This window comes from Amphiprion ocellaris, chromosome 15 (genome assembly GCF_022539595.1).
Source record: "Amphiprion ocellaris isolate individual 3 ecotype Okinawa chromosome 15, ASM2253959v1, whole genome shotgun sequence".
NCBI lineage: Eukaryota > Metazoa > Chordata > Actinopteri > Pomacentridae > Amphiprion > Amphiprion ocellaris.
Genome location: NC_072780.1, coordinates 20,214,290 through 20,236,542, shown reverse-complemented (window position 1 = coordinate 20,236,542; position 22,253 = coordinate 20,214,290). Strand labels below are relative to the sequence as shown.

The following is a 22,253-nucleotide window of genomic DNA, read 5'->3' as shown; positions in this document are numbered from 1 at the left end:
TTTGGACTATGGGAGGAAGCCGGAGCTGTAGTATCATCCCTTAAGTTCAATGTGAACAAATTAGAACTCACTCAGCAGTTTTGTGTTTGTTTTTTTTTACTATACAAAATATTTTAAGAAAACATGGTGGGCCTCTTTTTGTCTAACACGTAAGAAAAACAAGGTTTGCACAAACTTGGCCATGACAAAAGCTTTTCTCCGTTCACTATAAAACATCATTCAGTGGAGAAGACTTGGGAATGTGGCGCTCAGAAATGAGCTGTTACTCTGTCGATTTCCAGAAGGTCATCCAGGATCTGGTGAGAGAATGAGGACATAATGAAAGAATGACAAAACTGACATCAGCTAAGTGGATGTTTTGTTCCGTTCTGCTGCTCTGAGCACTCACAATGTCCTGAGTGGTACCGATCTTCTTGGCCAGCTCGCTGCGCTCCATGGTGCTGAGGTACAGGTACTTGTTGAGCAGCTCTCCGTCCAGGATGTTTCTCACAGCGTTCTGCAGGCTTCGTCTGTCGCTGTGCAGCATTCTGGACGCAACAGAGAAACGGGTCAGTTCAGTCGACATCCTCAATCGCTAAATGCAGTGTAAAAGTACTGTAGGCAGCTGCGGACCTGAAGGCCTTTGGGTTTAGACCAGCGTGATGAGGCAGCATGGTTGTAAGAGCATTTTGCAACATCAGCAGACGGCGGTACGTCTTCTCCTGCATGGGGAGGAGCAAACCAACGCCTCCATCCAGGGTGGCTGTAGGAACAAGGTTTGATCAGTGCTGAACATTTAGGGAATTTGAGTCAGTTAATTAGACTATAAACTGGCACATACGCCAATAAACGATTGTCATAAATGAAGAAGTTAAAAGAGATGAAGGAACAGAGAAACACTATCAGAAATAAAAAATACATCTCATATATTTCCAATGAAGAAATACCAGAGGCAGGATAAAGAAAAAAAATTGCAAAAGCAAGTCAAAATAACAAAATAAGTCAATACTACAAAAATGAACTGTGGATAGAAAGCCAAAACATGATGGATAAATAAAGCAACAAATAAAATGAGCTTCTTTTAGTTTTCATGCTATTTCGAAAACCAGAGTAGAAAGGGTAAATTTGATTTTTTTGTTATTTTTAACTATTCAGATTTATTTATTTATTTAATTTTTTTGGAATTCAGTCTTCACCAAAAGGAACATCTCCACCCAAAGTACACTGACCTTTTAATCCTAGGAATTTGTCTTATGGAACTAAAAAGTTTCTTCAGAACAGGAAGACTGAGCAAATTAGCAAACTATCTTAAGGATATACACCAATCAGCCACAACATTATGACCACTGACAGGTGAAGTGAATAACATCGATCATCTTGTTGCAATGCAACGTTCTGCTGGGAAACCTTGAGTCTTGACATTCATGTGGATGTTTGACATGTACCACCCACCTAAACATTGCAGGTCAAGCAACCCCCCCAAACCTCCACCCCCCATGGCAACAGCAGTCCTTGATGCCAGTTGCCACCCTCAGCAGGATAATGTACTCAAAAACTGCCCAGGAAAAATGACAGAACTAATGGGTTCCACACTCCCCAGATCCAAATCTAACTGAGCATCTGTGTGATGTGCCAGGATAAGCCTGATCTAGGTAGGTTCCACCCTGCAACCCACAGGACCCACAGAATTCACTGCCACCATCCCGATGCCACAGGACATCCCCAGAGGTTCTGTGTTCATGTCCCACTAGATCAGAGGAGTTTTAGCAGCAGAAAGGAGACCAACACAATATTAGACAGGTGGTCATAATGTTATGCCTGATCGATGTACATATAAATACTATGAAGATAAAATTTTTGTGTGTATACGATACTCCATCGGGCCATCGGTTGTATGTTGTGTTCTGTAACTCTTTGTTGACGCGTCTAAGGCTGTAATAAAATGCTGTGAGTACTTGACCAATCAGTGCTACAAGCCTCACCCCCAAAGTTCCTGCACAAGCAGAGACTTTTTGGCAGGTTCAACCATCTTTTTACATTGTTGGAACTAGTGTGTTTTTAACAGCACATATTTAGCTGCACCTGAAGGTTTTCAGCTTGAAGAAAGAAATTTATGCTGTACCTTTTTGTTACTTCCCATACACACTGGCAATCTTTTAAAACATTATGTAAATGATTGTAAACAGGAATAAATGTGCAAATTAATGTTAATTAATGAATGCTTCAGTTTGCTGTTGTCTGGTGCTGAAACTCACACAAAGATGTGGAGCAAACTGGTTTGAAAAGAGTGAAATAATCTAAGATTTACCTCAGCTGAAACAGAGTGACTATATCTACCAGAATGGGCCGCCCAGGGACACACAAACAGGCCTGCTAAATGTCAGATGCATCAGTGTGACTAATGAAAATGTTTAGTTGCACTTGACAGATTTTTGGTTACATGACCAAAATAGAGCCCCGAGGGAGTGAAATTATTTCCTCTGAAGTTAATTTAGACCCTGGTTCTTGAGGTGGAAAGGTGCTCCAAAGGTTCCCTGGAGAAAATCCCTGCTGTGGACACACAACATACAACTTCTTTTCTCTTATGTGAGAGTGTACTAGTGTTGCAACTAAAAGATCTAACACCAAATCAGGTCTGAACATTCCCAGCTATCATGAGAATACTCAGTGATGGCCCCTCAGAGCTTCACTCCTATGTCCTATGGCTGAATATGGCTGCCAGAGTTTCATTGTGTGGTGTTTCCATTAACTTACACCACAGACAGACTATTTTAGTCATTATTGGAAAGCCAAACTTTTCACAGATTGTAAGTGTAAGGCCCACTGTTGCAAAAATTACATCAATTTTAGCTATCCAAAAAAATAATAATAATTAAAAAAAAAAAAAAAAAACAGCAACAGTTTTTTTCGTAAAAGACCACATTTACATAGTCAGTGGGTCCTATTGTTTAACCCTGCAATGCTATTGGATGGTAAATGGTTCATAGGTCCGGTTGTCAGGCCATGAACTCACACAACCTGCAAACTTTTCTTCAGACTCTGCTCATTTTTTTCTACATTTGGGTTTTACGGGGTTAACTGTGACATGTGAGACGAGAACCTTGACCACTTACCAAACCATGTGATGTGCTTGTTGTCCCAGGTTAGAGACTTTTTGCTGCCGGCGTCCAGTGCTCCTCTACACGGCATCCGCCAGAAGGTGTTGATGTGAGCTCCGGCGTTGAAGTCGGCTCGCCTCAGCAGACGCATTCCTCCGAAGCTCTCTTTAGCTGCAAACATATGCCACATATTACAGAAGTTGCTGCGCATTTAATAATGAGCCATTTTGTATTTGCAGTTCCAGCTGCGTCATGTACCTTCAGGTAAATACATATATACATAGAGGTTCTTGTCTCGATCCGACACTGAAAGAGAGAGCAAATACAAGGTTTATGTGGACAGAATTTGCAAATAAAACTGAAATGTTCTATAAAGATCAATACAAAGGTTACCTAAGAATCCGAGCTGGTTGTTATCCACCATGAACTCAATGCTGTAAACCTCTAGGGGCTTTGCATCCTGTTGCCAAAACAACGAGAAGACTGTTAGATCCAAACAAAAGCAACAAACATCCCTGAACTGTCTCCTGCAGCCATAGCCGCCCTCAACAAATTAACTTGACTGCATCCAAATACCCACTGGAGTCAAACTCAATAGTAGCTTGTACATCTTCATCAATACACTCCCTCCAGTGTGTGCAGCCTGCAAATACAGCAATGAAGTCTGTTTGCAACTGTACGAGGGAAAAATTGCAAACTTAATGATATTGTGAAGGAAAAATTATTCTCTTGTTCCGTACTAAGGTATTTCCTTGCAGCTGTTAGCTGAAGACATCTCAGAGTATCATACAGCAGTGTTTCCCCTATATTTGTTTAGGAGCAGCGGATCGCCGCCCCTTCAAATTTCTTTGTTTTTTTCCTTTAAATTGTCGTAAATACACCACCACCGCATGTCTCCGCCTTCACAGCAGAGTCCTGCATTGGCTCGGGTACTCGCGAGTACTAAGGTAAACTAGAGATAACTATCTTGCTCAGTGTCTACTCTTTCATACGTTGGGTTAGTACGACATAATTACTCGCGAGAGCGCGGCCTTGAAAGTGACGTCACGTCAAGCACCCAGGTACCGGGTCAGAGAGTCAGGGGAGTGTCATCTTGGAAAATAGGGCACCGACTTACCGGAGAAAAGTTATTAGCTTAAGATAACTCATAATAGATTTTACAAGTTAGACAGACATTTGCAAAACTTTGATGGCCAGCTAACGCTACGTAGCACATCGGTAGCTTCAGTTAATTGGGTCCGATGTCAACTCAGTGTTGCTAAGGTGAGTAAACTAATGATAGCATTAAGCTAATATCTACACACCATGATGTAACTGCTGAATGCGTTTTCAGATGAGCTTGTTAGACATTAGATAGGAAGGAGCAGTGGAACAAAGTGAAGGAGAGCAGAGAGAGAGAGATGAGAATAGAGGAGAAAAACCTAAAGGGAAGCCCAGGCCATTAGGCTGTGAATTTCCATACAACAGAGCCTTAGAGCTCTTCTATAAAAAACCCAGAAAAATTCATTGTTCTGAGCGTGGGTGCAAACTTTGCCACTGATTCTACAGCCCAATCAAGGAATTATTATTTATTGTTTTTATTTTTAATAATTTTATTGTTTTATTTATTTTTTATTCTTACATTCAGCCTTTAAAAAGCCATTTTCAATTGGCCATTCAATAAATAGGTTGTAAAAGTAAATTCTGCAGTCAAATGTCATTTGTTTACGCCACCGCGGCTCCCAGGGGAACCTGCCCCCGCTGCTGAAAAAAATCCTAGAAGAAACACTACAGGTTGCATCTGCCAACTGCAGTCACCTTAAATCATCCTGTAGATCCAATAGGTCACCTCAGATTATCCTACAGGGACCTTCGAACCCTGTTCCTATTTACTTCTCCCAAACTGAGGCTGTGAGCACGTTCAGGCCTTCTCTCTCTCTAATAAGGCACTGAGAAAATGATAGATGAGAGAGACAACTGCCATAGGAACAAGGTATGTCAGGACTCCCTGACCTGGTAAAGATTAGATATTGTCTAGTCTGACGTGCCTGAGCAGATAAAGTGTCCCCATGGTAGGTTGTAATCTAAATCTGGCGTTTCTCCCAACCCAATACACACCCAAAGGCTGCAGAGAATCCTCAGAATTGATGCTGGCATTGCTCACATGAATGTGCTGCTTTGTTGTATCACTTCTCCTGATGTCAGTAAACCTCACTCTGAACCTAAGCCATCTGAGTGTCCAGATGTCTCCGTGTCTGACTCCTCATCCTCTATCGCTGAAAATCCACAACAAATATAAAGTCATGTTTGATCTACTGCAGCAGCATTGTTTCCTCACCCTGCTAACGAGAGACAGCGTTTTGCTCTCCTCTTGGTAGCGGAGCAGCGAGATGCTCTTCATCAGGTCAGCTGCCAGGATGAAATTCTTAATGCTGAACATCTGGTGGATGTAGAGCTGCGTGTCAATGAAGGCCATGCCGGTGAGGTCGTTGTCCTTCAGGACCCACAGAAAGATCTGTAGCAACATGGAGGAAGGGACATCCTTTGTTTTTGCATATTCACATAAAATATTAAGACATCAGTCACTAGTTTTTAAATTAAGGCTGACATTAAATAGCACTGGGGCTGCATGATATATTATTTCAGCCTCAACACTGCCATGTGTGCATGTGCAACAGTCACAACAGCAAAGATTTGGTTGCAAAAAGAATCTGAATATTCAGATCTCAAAATAAATATATGGATACCACCGTAACGACCGAATATTTGGATATCCGGATATTTGGGTCCAGCCCTAGTGGCTACAGAAAGGGTAATATTGGCCATCTACTTGTGCAATAGTGCCAAGTGTTCAGTAGCTAAATACAATATGAGACAGCAACATTTCCACTCATTGCAGCAGAGTTGTGATGTCAGAGTGCGGTTGAGACCTTCTGTCCGATGGCCGACACCAGGTATCCGTTGCAGTGACACAGAGCCGTCACCGGTCCCTTCTGTTCCTTCTCATACAGCACTTTGAACTTGTTCTTGGTGAGGGGCTGTCCTGGCTCCGGCACAACTTCAATCACATCCAGGATCAAAATCTAAACACAAGACACCAACAGTAAAACAGTGGCTTCCAAACAGCCTCTGTTCATTTTTTGTAGGTTGGAAATGAGGCCTTGGAGCTGCAGACGTTATCATTTCTTAGTTCTGTGGGCTCACCCGGCCTCTGCAGGTGACTTCCTCCCCCTGCATCAGGCAGGTTCCTGCTGCGATGTATCCCTTCAGTCCAGACACTGTCTCCTGACTCCTCAGGGCCACCGTCTTCATACAGGTCACATGCTCCCACTCTTCCAGGTCGATCCTTAAGGAGACAGGAAAGTCAGAGTAAAGTTAGGGCACACCGACTCTTACAAGTTCCTGTGTTTGATTATTAGGGTCAAACAGTAAGTTATTGCCATTAATCATTATTTTGAACTTAAATGGGACAGTCGTTTCCCAAAATACTCGGACCCCTTGAAATTTTCTACACTTCATTGGACAGTAGGTTTAATTTTAAATGCATCACATTCTTCCTATCTGTGGTAAGATGCGTTCCATTGGCTTTAATTGACCTTGAAATGTATTCGGAGCTAGACTGGATTTCACCTGTGGCTAACTGAATGGATTGGACATATTTTAAGCACACATGTAGAAGACCTAGATTTAGGCTGCTAACTTATGATTTTGAAGTTATTACTTCTGATTCCTGCTGTCTGTGGACTAGAGAGACTGACTGCTCAAAGGGTCGGAATACTTTCATAAATAAGAGTTTCTGATGGAAAGAAACAGGTTGTACAGAGTAGACAGAAAAACCTAAACTTTATCCATTTAAAGTCAAATCTACCATACAATAAAGTGTGCAACATGTGAATGGGCCTAAATACTTTCTGAAGCACCTATAAACGGAAACTGAAGCAGCTAAATATGTAGCAGGATCACTACTAAAAGGGGAGGGTTAGAAACATGAAATCTTCCTCTGTTTTTTACAGTACAAGTTAGCAAAGTCGTTAACTTGTTTACACTCAAAAATGGGGTCTGGGTGTCGCATTTGTTTTCCAGATCAGTAATAAGGGTGAGAGATAAGATGGTCACTGTGAGGCACAAGCCCTTTTCAGACAGAATGCAAAACACTGCTGCTTTAAACTGTTAAAGTGTCATTATTGTTGATCATAGCTTTACCACAGAGATGTAAAGTATTAAAAAAAAATCAGGAGAAAGATTCTTTCAAACAGCTGGAAACAACAAACTAAATTATTGCTTCTGTTCTGGTCAAACCTCAAATTACTTTCATCATTGATTATTATTTGTCATTAATTTGACCCATTAGGCTTTGTCTTTGCTGTTAGGTTTTACTTTTATGGACATATCGGTTTGCAGAAAATATAAAATAGTAGAGTTTCACTAAGTGATGTAATTTGGCACAAAACCTGCACAAAACCTGTGTCTTTTCCTCTCAGTGATGTGTCTGGACCAATACTGGTGCTTTAATGTGGCAAAAGTCTTCCCCAAATCATTTCACACTACTCAAAGTTGTGCTATATGACGGTGGATACAGATGTGACTTAGTGAGATTGTCATGACTTTTACAGAAAAGTTACTGGGCTTCTGACATCAAGCCAACACAATGAGATGCCGTCAGATTAGTGGAAAGGAATGCATGTCTAAAAGAGGCTTCAGCCAAAAGAAAAGGAGAGGAAATAGTGCTGGTAACACACACATCAGATATTCCTGGCAACGGTTTTAAACCCTTTTGTCAGCAGGATGGTTTTTATGTAACTATATGGAGCCACATCAAACACTAGACATCTATTTATTGGCTTATTTCTTAACCATTCACCAAATTTCATTAAATTCTGATCTCTAGTTTTTGAGATACCACCTGACTAACACCAAGTGTCTAGGAATTTTGAACAAAGTTTGAAAGTGTTTAAAGCCCCGACACTATCCCAGCTTAATATCACTCGTCAGTAAAAAGCAGGGCGAAGTTACCCCAGAACTAAACAATCTCTATAGCTTACAATTAATCCAAATGTGTTGAAAGTAATACATACGCACAATCTGTATCTCAACACATTATGCAGAATCACTGCAAGCCAAGCTTACTTCTATATTTCAGTGCTCACAGTAATAGTTAATGATCACGCAGAGTAGCAATTAACCAGGGATTTAGATAAACGACTCAATATTTTCAACTGACCCTGAATAAAATTAAAGTAGGCAGCCATGTGAGACTAAATTAATTGTCTACAACTTGAATAAATGACCCAAGCTTTTCAATTAAACCCCACAATTCTCTAAAAGCAGCACACAGCCTCCAGTGGGATGGCCCAGTGCAGACAAAATGAGAAAACAAAATTGGCACAGGCCGCTTTGTTCATGGATGCCCAATCTCTATTGAAACAAAGCATTGCTATTGATTTTGCAAGCAGCATGTGTGCTCTACGGAGAGAAAACGGCTTATACCGTGTGTTGGGAATGGCCTCCCAGCTCACTGGAGAGATGAGCTGGATAGAGAACTTCTCCTGCTGAGGATTGATGTAGCGCTCGTCTGCAGGGTAGAACAACAGTCATGAATCCACACATTCTTTTATAGGCATAAAATAAGACAAATGAAGTCTTTGCACATCTATTTCATGATACACAAGCCATTTAATATTCTAAAAATGTATTATTATATGTACTAATATAGTGAAGTAGTTTTGCAGGTTAGTGTGTGGGAGTATGTTTGTAGAAAGCAGCTAATTTATAAATAGATGAAACGGTTAACTGTAGCAAACAGTAGGGCTGCTCAGTACATCATCTCAGCATTGACATCACAATATGCTCATGCGGAAGAGTCACATCAGGTGGGAGGCAACAGTTAAACAATAGAATGTTGACAAGAACAGGTACATGTGTTGTGTCTTGCGATTGAGGCCACTACACAGAGAAATTCAACTTATTTGTTTGACCACTGAAATAAGCACGAAAAAGCTCTACAAGTTTAGAATGAAGCCAGATCTGAATGTCATCCTAAACAAAAACTACATCAGATGACACTGCCAGTGTTGCACCAAATAAGCAGAGAGAAACTGCCAATGAAGAGTTGCAAAAGAGGGTTTTAAAAATGTGATCTAATTGCCTTTACAAGCAGTATGTAATACGATCATGCATCTTTTTTTCTGCAGTTGTATGAAAAATGTGAGGCACAAGCTCTCAGTGGAATATTATGCAGCTACAACAAACTTTTAGACCATCTGGGTAGCAGAGCCCTACATAAACCTCATGTCTACATTATTAATGACAACTTCCATCTAAAAAGTCGCTGTTTGCGTACAGCATTTTTTCCCAGACTGTTATACAAGTGAGAACTTTGCAGCAGAGATGAGCAAAGTGTTGGCTGCTTGGGGCTTTGATGAGAAATTGTCAGCTTTGTATGACAACAGACAATAAGGTGAACATGATGAAGGTTGACTCATGTTTTGGTTGTTGGAAATTGAAGACTTTATCAAATAATGCAAGATAAACCTCACTTGTCCATATTTAGTCAGGTAGTAATGTTTGTATCGCTCTGAATTTGATGGAAATGACCAAAATGGGAAGCCTTGATGACATATTTTGGTTGAACAAGTGACAGACTGAGTCTTGCAGTTAGTAAGTAATACAAAAGCTACATTTATTTAGGTGTTTTTTCATATTGCTGTATGTATTGCACATAAACTATCACAATACCATGGTTTTCCAATATAATGCAGCCCTCACAAATAGTTGAAATTAAATTAATAAACAGTGGAATTAGGAGCTAAAAGTAATTTATAAATAGTTGAAATCTTTAGCTACTGTATAAATTGTTGTCACCGATAAAAAGTAGTTTGTAAATAGTTAAAACACCCAAAAGTAGTGGGTTAACAGTTGAAACAGTTCGCTAAAACTAATAGACATTTGTGAAATACTGAAGCAAGTAGCTTAAAAGAACAAGTTATACCTTGGAAATGGTAGCTAAATGAGAAACAATTTGAATAGTTAACTAAAATGGTTAAATATTTGGTATGGTAGCTAAAAATAATTAATAAAATGTTGAAGGTTAACAACAAAGAAATGAATAAATGGCTGATAAGTTCGTCTTCTGTCAAAGTAGTTTGAATGTGAATGTAACTGTGACACTTAGGACTCAATTGTAGGAAAAAATATTGTAACCATATCATATAAATGTATTTAGAAAAGCACATCAGGTACTTGGTAAATTGTAGTGATGCAGGGATACGTAAGTACATCTAAAGGTTGGGATCTAGTGATATAAACAGCAGGTGTGTTTGACATCTGACCTCGTTCTATGGCTTCGTACTCCTTCTCCTCTCCAGTCATCCTGGGGATGCGAGTACAGAGCTCTTTTACACTGGTGCACACAGCATAGACCTAAGAGGGAAAAAAATCCAAAATCACACAGAAAATTTCACATCAAAGACTAATCCCTTCAAAGTCACCCTCATTGATTTTTTTCTTTCACAGTAAGAAAACTTCAAGGCCAGAGGGCTTTCATCTCAAACTTTTCAAAGTTGCTCGATCGATATGCTTTTATTTTGCATCGCGTTATGCAAGTAGAGGTGTGTGAGTCCGGGGAATGTGTTTTGGCTTAAATTTGTGTCACGTCGCTGCTTTGGTGCCTCTGGTGCTGTGTGGGCTTCGTGAAAGGAGTCTTGCCTTGGATTCAACGTGGTAGGAGACGTAGTGGACGGTGCATCTCAGTGGGATTTTTCTGACTGGCCACGGGGCATCGTAAGACAGATAGGTGGGCAGGACGCTGATCCTGAGCTCACCCTGTGGGAGAATACAGAGAGTCACGGGAGAGAAAACTAGATTAAATAGATTTATATGAACATATGTGAACGATTAGAATTTTTAGAATTGCATGTCCATGTATTAATAATGGTTTTAATTATGCTGCAGACTTTGTTGAACTGCTGTCATAAGCTTTAGATTGATAAGAGACATAAGGCTGTTAAGTAGCTATTTTAAGTAGATATTTTAGCAATCCCCGTTCTACAGGGCTAGTTCTTTTCCATTTTTTCTAAAGAAAATATATCACAACCAAAAGGGAAAATGTGTCCTCTGAGCACCTGTTTGTTGAAGTAGAGGAAACCTTTGGGGCAGTTGATGTTATGGAAGGGTGAGAAAGACTCGATGGAGCCATCAATGCTCATGGGGTGAAGCCTCATCGCTCCCCGAGAAGTGACCAACATCCAGTGAGGAGACGGACCGCAGATAAACACCTGCCACATACAGGAGATGTAGAAGGCCACATGGTTAATCAAAGAGCACACAGCTGGGTGCAAAACTGTCAGAACAATTCTGGTTTAGGATTAATAAAGTTCTAAACTCAGTTTCTAAACACCGGTTTCCTTACCCCTGAGTATCCGGAGATGTCCTCAAAGTATCTGAATCTGGCAATCCGACTTTTCGCCCCTGGATTTTCATCGGTGGCACTGCTCTCTGCCTTCTTATCTTTCTTAAGCTTTGATTTCTTTTCTCTGAAGTTAATATTGTGGGGCACCTGTGCAGATTAGAGTCACACAGTTAAAACTGACTTCATCTGAAGTTGGCTTGATGTAGTCCATTGTGATCAGTCCCAGCTCTTACTTTTTTGAAGCGGACCTTCAGGTTGTTTTGCGGCTGCTGTTGATCATACGGGAACGCTTCATAGATCAGAAGCTCCTGTTCCACATGGACCTAGTAAGGACAGAAACATTTTCAAATCAAATCCTGTTTTCACTCAGTTTCAGATTTGTTTCGATGAAGCACTTCAATCGTGTGAAACACAAATTAAAAGTTAAATGAAGACTAAATGGAGGGCCTCAACGTAAAAACTCACCAGCAAATACGGTCTGCTGTGATTGTTGCCAAGTGAAACCAAAGCCACCTCTTTGACTAATGGGATCTCTCCTTGACGGGTGACTTCTTCTTTTTTACCCTCCCCCTGCGTTGCTGACTGGCCAGAGGAACTGTCCACCAAGACTCTCTGGCCTACTGGGAAGTTCTTCACCAGGAATACCAATCGCCAGTCTGGCAACTGGTAAATCTGTTTAAATAACAGTGAAAAAACATGTTATTGTCAATGAGTAACTACTGCATATATTCTTGCTATTTTATGTTCAAGGCAAGTTTACTTATCACTTTCACACATATTTCGGCATACAGGAGAAAGAAATGGTAGTCCTCATTAACAACAATGTAATATGGAACGTAAAGGAAAGACATTCAAAGATAATAAGCAGCAAACACAATAATGAAACCAGAAACCGATGAAGAGAAAAGGTACAAGCACCACACAGTCCCAATGGGGTCAAAGCAGCTATAGCAGTAATGGGCTACTGTTTTCTGAGTGTCAGTCATTTGTTTTTTTGTTTCACATTTAGCATTTCCATGAAAGATGATGCACTCATTAGTATCTAAACAGCGTCATTGTCACAGTTAGGAATGTCACGAGAAATGATACTGTTTGACCAATCCCGATACCAAAATTCTGACCATAGCTATTTTCTACAGCACTGAAAGAACTGCAGATGTCACAGATAAGCTACTGTGCATTGCGATTTCTCCAGAATGGCCACAGTGACAAGTGCAGGTGAATCAAAAGGACCACCACAACTTCTTAAACAGCAACACTTAAAAATTTGCGTATGGATATATTTAGAGTTTGAGTCGCTGATCGTGGATCAGTTCTAGACGACTAAATGTCAGAAATCAAACAGCGTCCCATTTGCGTTGTTTTCCCCCTTCTGGCCACATGTAAGATAGTCAGTTATCAGTAGATATCAGCACACTGAATAAATGTAAATTGAGCATTAATAAACCTTTAATCCTCTCTTCCTTCCAGTGAACAAGAAGTATACATCTTACCTCCATCACGCCATTCTCTCTGGTGATGATGCACCAGTGGCTGGGCTCTGCTTTAGTGGAGCTTGTCTCACTTGTGGAAGGTGCTGCTGCCACAGAGCTGCGGCCGATATCCTCTTTCGCAGGCGTCGCACTAGCATTGGAGTCTCCATAGAGCATTTCCTCCTCATCATCAACTGTGTTGCTGCACACATTTAACAAAAACCATAACATGAATAAAATAGGAAGTGCAGGAACTTGCTGCATGCGACAGAGTGGAGGAGAAGTGGATTCTTACCTGAGGTCCTGGATAATGGTCTCTGCCTCAGACTGACTCCGGATGATGTTATCCTCCTTAACGGAGCAGCTAACTTTGTTTTCTGTAGTGAACATTCCGCTTACGTCTCGGTACGCACAGAGTGTGATTACACGAGATTGCTGTTAAATGAGAGGCAATTTTAACCATATTAACTATTATTGCAAACTATTTAAAACAGATTTTCCAAAATCTAATTTTCACAGTTATGATGCTTTCGATTTGTATGGTACTATTCTTTAAGCAATACATCGAAATATAGTCAACCAGCCAGTCTTTTGTAGGCGCTTTGGTTTGGCAAGAAGGAGTGTGTTTGTGAAATCAATTCCCCTTAAAAAAAAGAGTGTGTGTGTTTTACTTGCAGTGGGAATCTGTGGTTTCTGCAGAGCCAGTCGGTGTGTCTTTCCCATGTATGAATCAGACTTTAACACAAACATGGTGACCACTCCCTCGGCAGTCATGATAACCACGTAAGGGTCCGCCACAGAGCAATGCACTATGGGAGAGCCCAGGTCCACCGGGATGAAGTGAAGCTGCCTCACTGAAAGCAGGATTAATTTGAAAAAAAAAACTGATGAAAATGAGACAAGAGTGCTATTATTACTACGCAAAAACATAGAGACATATTACTATATTTTACTGCAGTGACTGTTGACTGAATTTTGCGTAAGGTGCCAATATTTTGCACATTTACAGCTTTATACCCTATATTTAATAGGAGTGTGACAATATTTCGATATGGCGATATATTGCGATATTTTATCTTCTGATCGATTATCGATATGGTCCCGCCAAGGATCGATACTTTTATTGAACATACGGCCGCTATAAACGGCTCTTTCAATGTTCATTGCTTATTGGGCAATTCCTTGGTGGTCCACTAGGGGCGCTCCTCCCGGGAGTGGCGGTGAAGTGGGCGGAAGTCGCCAGGCGAAGAAGATACCCATAGAGCGCACAAAAGGAGAAAACATGGCGGCAACATGCGAGAAACAGAAGTTGAAAGATGCACCAGCAGCTTACAAGTCAAAAGTGTGGTACATTTCGGATTTTACATTCAACCGCTGGCGACATCGTCAGTGTTCAGAGAAGTATGTTCACTCCTGAACATGCTGAGCAGCTGCTCTTTCTCAAGAAAAACATGCACATCCCTGTGTAACATGGACATGTCCAGAACGTGGATCAGTTTTGTAGAATTCTCAATGTTTAAGTTCTAAAATCTGTGTGATGTTTAAAAATGCACTATTTGAACTACATCATTTCTCAAGATAAATCATTTTGATATTTGAACGTAATCTTAAGCTGTTAAGTTTTGTTTTGTGGTATGTTCTCTCTAAATGTGCAGGTAGATACAGTAGATGCCTTGCAGTAGATTTGCAATTGATCGCACTGTTACACAGAAATGGTGTCGCTGTTTAAAAAAGGAACAAATAGCTTTGTTGCTGAAATTTTGCACTACAATAGTGATTCTTTTAAGAAAGACACTCATTTGTTTACAACAATATTGTAATAGAATAGTGTCACTGTTAAGAAGACACTTGTATTTGTTTACAGAAATGTTACACTGAAATATTCTGTAAAAGGCACTAATTTTTGACAGATTGTGTCAGTAAAAATGCAAAAAAATAAACATTGTTTATTTTTTTCATTTAAAAATACCTTGTTTTTGTCATTAATAGTTGTATTGTGGAGTATCTTAGATTGATTTCCTGCCTAATATATCGATAATCGCTGTATCGCCATATCGTGAGATAATCATTATCGTGAGCCTTGTATCGTGAATCGTATCGTATCGCAAGGTACCCAGAGGTTCCCACCCCTAATATTTTAAGGTTTGCTAGATTATGTTTACATGTTTCAATGTTTAAAAGAAACATTGTCTAATACTGTACATTATAGCAGCACCTCTTCTAACCTTCTGTCTAAAACCCTATGTCGCAGCTCCTGTATCTTGAAGGTGCTCTTGCCAAAAGCCCACTTTGCTCTGATTGGTCAGCTGGTATTCCCTCCGCTAAGAATCTGTATTGCTCTTAGAAAATCTTCAGGAAAAGATCTGGTTGATGGGTGATGCTTAATACAACTGATTTAAATCCGAAACTCTGAACATTACCTCCCCCAAAGCAAGTTAGTTGTGGAGCATCAGTTACGGTGGTGATCTTTGTCTGCACACTTTTCACATTCATAAAAAAGCAGCTATGTCACACAATAAAAAACACAATATGGGCACTTTCACACCTTAAATAGGTGAAAATTCAAAGGGGAACGACAAATTAAACATTTATCTTTACTTCCAATATCGTTAATTTAAAAAACTACTTATTTTACCTCCTTCCAGGAGACGAAGGCCCATGGGGGAGACCTGGATGATGTACTTATTTTCACCAATGTTTCCTGCGAACACAGTGGGTCCTTGAGTAGCAAAACCACTGGTGTCCAGCTCCATGATCTCCTGACCTGTCTGAAGGATCTACAGAAAACGACACCGGTGATCAGAGCCAAAATCAAGGAATCATTTTTAGGGCAAGACGTTATTTCCTAACTGATTTGTTTTTTGCCTTGTCAAAAGAAGCTGAATATCTGACACAGTTTTTAGCCACAATCAAAGAAATCCAAATCCCAAAGAAGTGTGTTGACATGCGTTTTTACCATGGTTGAATCTTCTCGGCTGAGAATAAGAAAGCCGTGCTTCTTCGCATCATCCTCCAAGGGAGGCTCTGTCTTCTTCTCCTCCTCTTTCTCCGTCTCCTCCTTGTCTTTCTCTGCCTCTTCACCATCCTCACCAGTCTCAGTCTCTGCTCCATCCTCTGACTCATCACTTTTTACAGCCTGGAAAAGCAGCAATAAGCATTTTACCGTCTCGAATGACAGAACAATTCGAGCCTTAATTCGACAGAAAACCTGAAAATTTAAATAGTAATACACAGTACTTTTTTCTCTTCCTTGGCTTCACTTGAGATGACCGTCCACATGTCGTGGCAACCCGGCAATTCAAAAGTAGTGACTACTTGTGGTCGTATGCTTCTCTGAGAACAGAATGTAAACAAATTAAAGCATAAAAAAGGGGACAAAAACGAAATAAAAATGTTACTGTTGTGAATCACGCAAGATTTCATTCTGTGTATTTAAGAAATACGTAAATTTGTGTCTGGGGTGTTTACAGGCTACTCCGTCGATCTCTGAGGCAGCCCTGGTAGACCCAGAATTCACTTTAGCACTGTCACAGGACCTGTGGCAGACGGCCCTCGCCACCACAGGTTTTCGGACGGTGCGGTAAGAGGAGTCATGCGTACAACAAACTAGGCACACATGCATAAAAACAACAGATGAACTCAGTAAGGAGAATTTACCTGAAGCACAGACAGTGCGCCGTTCTTGCCATAGCCAGAACACACCACAACCTCCAGGTCAGGCTCAGGGTTGCTCTGAAACTGTGGGTTCAGGAGAAATTCAAGTGTAAATTATAGCATGCAATTCCTTGGGTAACAGATAATTATAACATCATAATAAGAGTTTTGAAAAGATTTCAAATGTCTATACCTCTTCAGACAAGAAAGCAGGTTCACCCATGGAAGCATTTGCACAAGGTCCAATGTTGAGTATGCTGTCACACACCTGTAAGAAAACACAACAAAGACCCACAACCGTTGTCTATGTACACGTACAATTACAGAATGCTTTAAAAAAGCAAATAAACCTTTAAGCTTTTTTACCTCAAAGGAGTAGGTGGCCAGCTGAGTTCCTGACTGGGCTTCACTCCCGTACACTTCTATCTCATCCACCTCATCTAATAAAAAAATAAAATAAAGTCAGGTGTAGCACAAACTGCCAGATCGCACATAATATTCTGCCACAAATCACGTTAACAGCGCACATACCAGTCCAGTTGGTGGAAGATTCCATCCGCTTCTTTTTGCTGGGTGGCTCCTCCTGGAAGTCATTAGAAATGATTTGGTAAAAGACTATTTTGAGGACAAGCTGTCAAATAAAATAAGGACCCTTTCAAATGCAGTGAGCTTTGAAAGACTGACAAGTGCCTTATCAAAATTTCTCAAAATAGCACTATAGAAAAAATTTTCCATTTCAAGAGTTTTTCCACAACAACATGCTGTATTTAAATCTCCACAACATTTCCACAAAGTTTATACAAACACAAACTTGCCTGTTTATCTTTCTCCTTCTCTTTTTCTTTGTCCTGCTTTTCGTTGCCGTCCTCTGCTGGTGTCTCCTGCAGCTTCTCTGTGTACTTCAGGAGCAGAGAGTTTCCAAGGCGGGAACCCAGGAAAAGGTAGCCAGGTTCCATGGTCACCATCTGATAGATGAAGCACAATTGAAGGCATCAGTTTGAGCAGTCTAAAGATTATTTCCAGAATTTGGCAGCTTTGATCTTAAAAATGGTATTCATTTTTGAAAAGCCATTCATCAGTCAAAACCTAATCCCTCCTGCACTACGTGTTTGTCCACAAAAACACAGAATAAAAGCATCGTCCTGCATCATCAAACCATTCCTGTTCACAGTAAAGGCATAGCTTACAGAGGTTGTCAGGACACTTGCAGCAGCTTTGTCAAAGTGGAAAGCACGCACGCTCCTCATGCCGTCAGTTATGAGGGTCAGCACGTAGCTGCAAGGGAACAACAGTCAGTGACAAATCATAAACTGTCATCGGGGTTCATGTACATTCTGGTGGTGATTACAAAAACTTACATTTCTCCTCCTTTTAGTGAGATGACCATCTTATCATAGGCAATAAAGTCAGACTGAGAACAGTCTAGTGTGATCTTCACTTCATCTTGTACTCCTACAGGATAACAAACACATTGTCCAGAGATGAACATCAAAAAATGTCAAACAGTATTTAACTCTCATCAGTGGACCCCAGGTGTATACAACTTGTCATATTTTTTTTTTTTTGTAAGTTGGATTTTTCAGTCCCTTTAGGTAGTTGTCACCCACATAGTTACCATCACATACACCAAAGCTTATTTGATAGCAACCAGGTTTGTGGTGTATATATAAAAAAAATAATTTGGGGTACAGGCGGATCCCAGCCAGATCCCAGCCTGACTGTGCATCTTTTATTTATGTATGTTTGTGTTATGTTGCTCTTGTGATGACTGCTTCAGTTGCATTGTGTTTCATTTCAATTCAGGAGTTCTTACACTAATATTGTAAGCAATACACTACAGTAATTATCAATAGTAATTTCATTGTTTCTTTCATATTTGCATCTATAGACGACACACGTTTTAGGAGAATACACATTGAGAGGACATGGACAGGTACAGAAATGTGAAACAGATGAAATACAACTGGGGTCCAGCTGGATCCCAAGGGTACGGATGAAGTAGGTTTTGCCACGTGTACTGATGAGGGTTAAAGTATTGTGGCAGAGATAAAAGATACAAGTGCAGGAGTGTGGTTTCACATTAGAATGCTTACGCAAGGGGAAGGCTGTGGTCCCAGTTGTCTGAGAATTGAGAGAAACTCCATATGGTGGAACACTCTGGTTCAGATACAGCAATGAGTTCACAGCGAACACCACAACACCACCTGAAAAGATTTGATGGATCAGAAGCTAAAACTCACAAACGCAGAGGAACACAACACACATTCCCACATAGTGCGTGAATTTAGACTACTTGACACTCCACCAGAAATGATCCTTTTGGGGAACTGACATCTTAGCAACCACACTGCTCAGGGAAACAATTAGCTCACCAATGGGTTTGGGAACAGGCATGACTTGTGTACAGTCAAAAGGCAGATTACTGAGAGACCAGATGACAGGATGAACCTTCTGCATGATGTTGAGGGAGATAGCGACGATGCTACAGGTGTCCTGACGCACAGCCACGCGCCTGGAAGAGAGATCGTACAACAGAGATTTAACTTTCAATAAAAACTGGCTGCTTAGAGCATCAAATATAGACACCAAGTTTCCGTTATAGCTGATGGACTGACCCTGGCCATGTCTGATTGGGCTCAAACAGAATAAGCAAAGTGGGTTCATAGTAGCCATGGAGGAACTTCATGTCAATGATGTTTAACAGCTTCTCGTCTAGCTCTCGAACGTCAATGATGTAGCTGGGTAGGAAGCTGGATTTAGGTCTGTAGGTGAGATAAATAGACAATGTTAACGAAAACTGTAACTTAAGCAGATACTAAAAGACATTAATCAGCAGAGAGGATAGTGAATTCCATCCATACCCTTCTCCAACTCCACTCTCCTGTTCATCAGTTAGCGTGTCCTTTCGGAACGGCAGCACCACGAGCTGGGTGCCATAAACAAGCATTACAGCACAGCGATTCTCAGGATCTACACGAACAATTGGAATATGAACATTCTGTACAAAGCCATCCTGAAAATAAAGAAAGGAGGACATGTTAGATTAATAATTGATTTACTTGTCAATGCCAATGTTTACTCCAGTTTATTTTGATTCCTACATACTCTGAGCTCTGGTTCCTCAAAGTAATGAAGAGACAGTGTCTTGAGGTCATGTGTCCCAGGGTCATACTCCACTACTGACAGCTGGTGAGAGAACAAACGCACCAAGAGGTCAGTGAAAAAAAACTTTAGGTAATAAAAAATTGTTAAATAGTGTGCTGTTTACACAATGATACCTTTGCATCTTTGAAACTGAGAAGGAGTGCATCCCTGTTGGCTCCGACAAGCTGCACACTGGCCATTGACATAACATTGCCAAAGAGAGAAAATGATGCCACTTGCTCCAGCTTCTCTTTACGGGATTTGGAATCTGTATGAGAAGAGACAAGGCTCAGCGAAAAATGAATTATTTTAACTGCAGTAAAATATGAATTTGATAAAGATGATTAGACATACCAGATGACTTGTCAGTCTTTGATGTACTCTGAAATAATAACATAAACAAAAAGCATTTTACGCTTGGATTATAAAATTTGGCACACAGAAACAAGCCAAGCTGGTAATTATATTTACCTCCACATCATGGATGATCCTGTAGACAAACAACTGAGAGGTTCCAGCCACAACCAAATTTTTCTCTTTACTTGAAATAAAGTTGCAGTAGACGGAAAACTCCACCGCAGTGGGAGTGTGGGCTTGTCTGTACACAGCATACATCCTGGTAGGCTGCCCTCAGCATCTGATAGGTGAGAGGATTCATGAAAGACTTCTCACATGACTTTGCCACAGTTTATTTAAAAAAAATACCTACAATGAAACTAAAATTTTCTCTCCAAAAGTCTTCCTCAAATTTAAACCGGGCGGCTAGCAGTGTGAAATAATGACAAACTAGGATGAACTTATTTAACATCTGACATCCCACTGACTAGGCTACCTATTTGAACCTTTTAATGAGTTTATACCTGCCATGGGAAATAATTTAACCTAACACACACTATCAGAAGGGATGGAGGTACTGTGTCAGTCATTTAAAACATTCACAACATTCACAAACTTCCCCATGTGCTCTATCAACAGCCCCAAACACTGCAATGTTCAACATTTCAAAAATTAAGTTCTAAATAAAAATATTCAAGGCTATTAAATTAAATGATTATGTTCGAATATGCAAGATAAGATTTTTTTTTTAAACTGTTGTGTTTGTGACAGACAATGATCAGAGTGTGAGGGTGGAAAAAAGCATGGACGTAAACATTTTTGAGGTAGAGGAGAAGGTGAGAAGGTGAGAAGTAGGGGTATGCAAAGATTTGAGGAGGTTTACTGTTTCTCAGGTGTGTTTGGCTGTAATGTAATGTATTATAATAGTCTACACATAAATATACAGTTTTGGACAACATCAGTGGTGTTTTTAGGCATCAACAGTAAAGGCTGGCTAGATTTGGTTTTGCAGAAAATTTGACACATACAGATACACCACACAGATAATGTTTACTTGAAACAGCTAAAAACTAATTGATACCAGAATCAAAGGAATATACAATAAGCATTAAAGTCCTAAAGCGGATTGCACTTGGATACAAGATGTAATTTGCATAAAAGAAAAATAGCCTATTTTAATGTTACGCAATGTATAGTAAGGTCAATAAAATAAGGCCTTAACCATACCGATTGGTGCTTTAGTGGTTTGCAACGTCTTGTTTCTGAAACATTTAGAACAGTCTGATTTTATCATGGTTGTGTTGACCATTTTCCAGCAAAAGTCTTGTCCGTTGTCCTCACAGCCTGCATGTGTGTGTATATGATAACAGTAAACGGTAGTTCTTCAGTAGAGCAAGTTTCAGCGCTACTTTTAAAACTCATGCCATGGAACAAGCTAAAAGATGCTTCCAAGATTAACAAATGCTAGCTAGCATATCATTTACCACGCGTAAAGGTACCGTTCAGTTGTGTCTGGCAATTCAATTATTAACTTGAACTCAAATAGCTAATCTTGTTGAATAAGACATGCAATCAGCACCAGCTATCCACTCGTGCTGTTATGAACAAGATGAGCCCTTACCACAGCTAACAGTTAGCTTCGAGTCATGAATGTATGAAAAAGCCGGTTGGCGGTGTTAGCAACGTGCTAATGTTCCTCTTCGTAGCTAGCACATTAGCTAGCATGGTATAGCACTAGCACCATACTTCGGTTTTCACATGTTTTACAAATAATAAATTAAATCGGTCAACGTACCTATGTCCGACGAGGTTACTGAGTTTGTATCTTTATTACGTCCTTTTCTGCTCACATTTAGCGGGTCATATTTTGTAGAATACTAACTTAGGCTAGTTAACCATTAGCCAGGTAAAACTGGCAGCTAGTTGTGTTGTGGTTATCAGTGCGCCTGCGCCAGACTTCTTCTTCTGTTTTTCTTTTTCTGGCACACCAGCTGCTCCAAGGTGTATTACTGACCCTCACAGTTTAGCTCACAATTAATTCTTTTCCCTCCTATTCTTTTTTTTTTTTTAGGTATTCACAGCTTTCAGCAAAGGGAAAAACAAGAATAAAGAAAAAAGCTCATATCCTATCAGCCAAATTGGTTTGTCTAAGATAATTTAATATATATTGAATGCACTTACTTC

At 40.2% G+C, this 22,253-nt stretch overlaps 1 protein-coding gene across 1 annotated transcript; it reads right to left on the bottom strand.

Moving 5' to 3' along the window:
• Positions 1-74: 74 nt before the first annotated feature.
• cpsf1 (cleavage and polyadenylation specific factor 1) lies at positions 75-22,024 on the bottom strand. The gene is made up of 38 exons (XM_023263748.3): positions 21,865-22,024; positions 20,205-20,370; positions 20,088-20,115; positions 19,868-20,001; positions 19,695-19,775; positions 19,451-19,602; positions 19,205-19,351; positions 18,962-19,101; positions 18,683-18,793; positions 17,948-18,041; positions 17,777-17,864; positions 17,405-17,554; positions 17,121-17,172; positions 16,956-17,029; positions 16,783-16,857; positions 16,593-16,673; positions 16,173-16,268; positions 15,892-16,071; positions 15,571-15,712; positions 13,611-13,789; positions 13,231-13,370; positions 12,957-13,137; positions 11,929-12,135; positions 11,697-11,786; positions 11,464-11,610; positions 11,177-11,329; positions 10,761-10,877; positions 10,385-10,475; positions 8,544-8,628; positions 6,261-6,402; positions 5,987-6,139; positions 5,395-5,571; positions 3,471-3,537; positions 3,336-3,383; positions 3,093-3,248; positions 613-742; positions 389-527; positions 75-296 (listed from the first exon to the last, which is right to left on the bottom strand). Exons 2-38 carry the CDS (start codon positions 20,346-20,348, stop codon positions 249-251), a joined length of 4,419 nt encoding a protein of 1,472 aa, XP_023119516.2. The 5' UTR covers positions 20,349-20,370; positions 21,865-22,024; the 3' UTR covers positions 75-248.
• Between the last annotated feature and the right edge of the window lie 229 nt (positions 22,025-22,253).

Bases quoted from the DNA above. Each gene is read 5' to 3' on its own strand.
- cpsf1 (XM_023263748.3), bottom strand. From the start codon at position 20,348: ATGTATGCTGTGTACAGACAAGCCCACACTCCCACTGCGGTGGAGTTT. The intron at 18,042-18,682 runs GTAAGCATTCTA...GTTATCCTGTAG, and splicing joins GACCACAGCCTTCCCCTTGC to GAGTACAAGATGAAGTGAAG. The intron at 5,572-5,986 runs GTCTCAACCGCA...ATGTTGCTACAG, and splicing joins TGTCGGCCATCGGACAGAAG to ATCTTTCTGTGGGTCCTGAA.